Genomic DNA, 2,362 nt, shown 5'->3' with positions numbered 1-2,362 from the left:
TTTCCCCGCCACACCCACCTCAGGGACCTGTCTTAGTGTAGGAGGAGCTACATGTGGCGTCAGCTACCCGAATAGAAAACAAACCCACTGAGGGGTGGAGCCGCCTCTCTGCCACACCCCCCTGACGTGAGCGTCGTAGAATTGAATGAAGAACCAGGGAGCGCGCCTGTCAGGCATCAATGGCGAGGCCGGGAGCGCGCCTAACACATTCAATGGAACGCCTCGGGAGCGCGCCTGGCATAGATATGAATGGGGAGTCCCAGGAGCGCGCCTGTCAGTGCTCTATATCAATAGACAGAACACATGGAAGAGAGAAGCCGCGTCCGATCTCATCTCCATAATTCTATCAAATGAAGCCCAACTTCCTGTGCACATCCGAACGTCCCAGCCACTGCACACAATGCAGTCATGCCCCCCCACTTAAATAGGAAATGAACAATTAAAAGAATTGGATTTTAATAACAAACTTTTTATTAAATAATATAAATATTTACAAAAACAAATCTTGAACAGATGTAAACAAAGAACGATGGTTGTCACATGTGCGTACCGCGGACGGGGGCGGGGCCCCCCCTCTCCTGCCGCTCTATACATTCTCTCAGCTTGTCCTCCGTCAGGGAAAGTCTCTGCTCAAGAATTCCCACCGTCTGCAATCAGAAGAGAATAAAACTATAGAGACTGATCACATGACTATAGATGACCAATGGCATGGATTGGGGGGGTTACATAGTGTGAGCACCCAGGAATTGGAGGGCCCCTAGAGGTCAGAAGTGATTGGACCTATCACTTCTGACCTATGATGTCCCATCGGGAGGTAGGAGATGCAGTATGGCCCCCCTGCTCCCTCCGGGGTCTCAGGCCCCTGCTGTAGGCTCTTACCTGGGTGAGGATATCCAGCTGTCCCACAATGTGCTCCAGAGTGTTGGCCACGTTCTGAAGGTCTCTCTCCTCTCGCTGCACATTGGGCAGAGGTCCGGGGCTTTGGCTTCTCTCTACATTCCCCAAGTTACCGAGCACATCAAATTCACCCGTCTGGAGACACAGAAATCAGTGACAACGGTCAGAGAAATACACAGAATGAAGCTGCTTATATTTCACCATCCCTGGTTCCCTTATAGTAGGCCTAGTGATGTCATCAACGAGTCTCTGTGCTTCTCTATACAATGCAGGCAGATCATGGGTGGTGGGAGGGGTTTGCAGGGTGCTATACCTACGTACAGCACCCTGCTGGCCCCTCCCACAAACCATGATCTGCCCGCATGGCATAGAACTTCCTGAGAACATCACATCACCTGCCTCAGTACGCCCCTCAAGAACCCTCAGTGCTGATGCAAGCAGTGGGCGGACCCTTGGGAGGAGTTATGCAAATATCAAAGTGCCATGATGGGTGGGTGTCAGTCTGGAGGAGTGGGCGTTCCTAGGCAGGCTGCATTTGCATGGAGACAATTACCATGGGTAACGTCCCCCCCATCATGACAAAGAACTGAAATCGAATGAAAGGGGCGGGGCGCAGACATGGTCCAGTGTTGTCGCCATCAGGAAACCCGCCATGCTACCATCAGTGGAGTGCATGTAGACAGGAAGTGGCTGCAGATCGACAGCACTGCGGAGAACATTTGTATCACATGAACTCTGATAACCTCGTATATTGGGTGATCGGGGATTGGCGGGCGCGTCCGTTTGGGCGGACATCTTGTCTTGCTCTCTATGCCATTCAGAGTTGGATCTCGCGCTTTGCGGTTCAGGAGGTCGGAGTAGCTGGTGGAGTCGAAGTTGGTTTTCCAAACCATGATCTGTGGGGGGGGGGAAAAAAAATTATGATTCTACAGCTCAGGACTCAGCAGTCTCAAATGTAATATCTGGAAAATACCACATTATGACCACTAGATGGAGGTGAGGAGCACAGGAAAGCCGTATTCATCAGCTCCATCTAGTGGTCATAATGTGGTATTTTCCAGATATTACATTCGACCTGAAAAGGAAGAACTTCATTTTTGCCGACAGTCGCACGGAACGATCGTTCCCTCCACATAGAATGCTGTTTTCACATCTGTACTCTGGTCATTTGATAACAATACACACATTCAGACAAGTACAACGGATAACACCTATGGATTATGGAACCAGAACAGGGGGGGGCGTTCCACAACTTTCACATCTCCCATCCTGTTCTTGGACAATAAACATCTGCGCATTCCATAGTGACTGGGTGAAGGTGTCTGTGGATGTAAATCCCGGGGTATGTTCCTGCCACGGTGGGGGGTATAAATACTGGGGTATGTTCCTGGTATGGTGGGGGTATAAATACTGGGGTATGTTCCTGGTATGGTGGGGGTATAAATGCTGGGGTATGTTCCTGGTA

At 50.4% G+C, this 2,362-nt stretch overlaps 1 protein-coding gene across 1 annotated transcript in view; it reads right to left on the bottom strand.

Annotated features, from left to right (window-relative positions):
* Window positions 1-523: 523 nt before the first annotated feature.
* The window catches only part of POC1A (POC1 centriolar protein A), a 15,198-nt gene continuing 13,359 nt past the window's right edge, over window positions 524-2,362 (bottom strand). Inside the window, exons 9-11 of the mRNA XM_018565441.1 lie at window positions 1,557-1,793; window positions 880-1,032; window positions 524-647 (exon numbers count right to left, since the gene is read on the bottom strand). Coding sequence (XP_018420943.1) covers window positions 537-647; window positions 880-1,032; window positions 1,557-1,793 — 501 coding nt within the window. The 3' untranslated portion in view covers window positions 524-536. The remainder of the gene's footprint in view (window positions 648-879; window positions 1,033-1,556; window positions 1,794-2,362) is intronic.

Source organism: Nanorana parkeri, unplaced genomic scaffold (genome assembly GCF_000935625.1).
Source record: "Nanorana parkeri isolate BGI_ZX_2015 unplaced genomic scaffold, ASM93562v1 scaffold847, whole genome shotgun sequence".
In the NCBI taxonomy this organism is placed as follows: Eukaryota; Metazoa; Chordata; class Amphibia; order Anura; family Dicroglossidae; genus Nanorana; species Nanorana parkeri.
The sequence above is the reverse complement of the archived record's forward strand: the minus strand, read 5'-3'. Positions and strand labels throughout refer to the sequence as shown.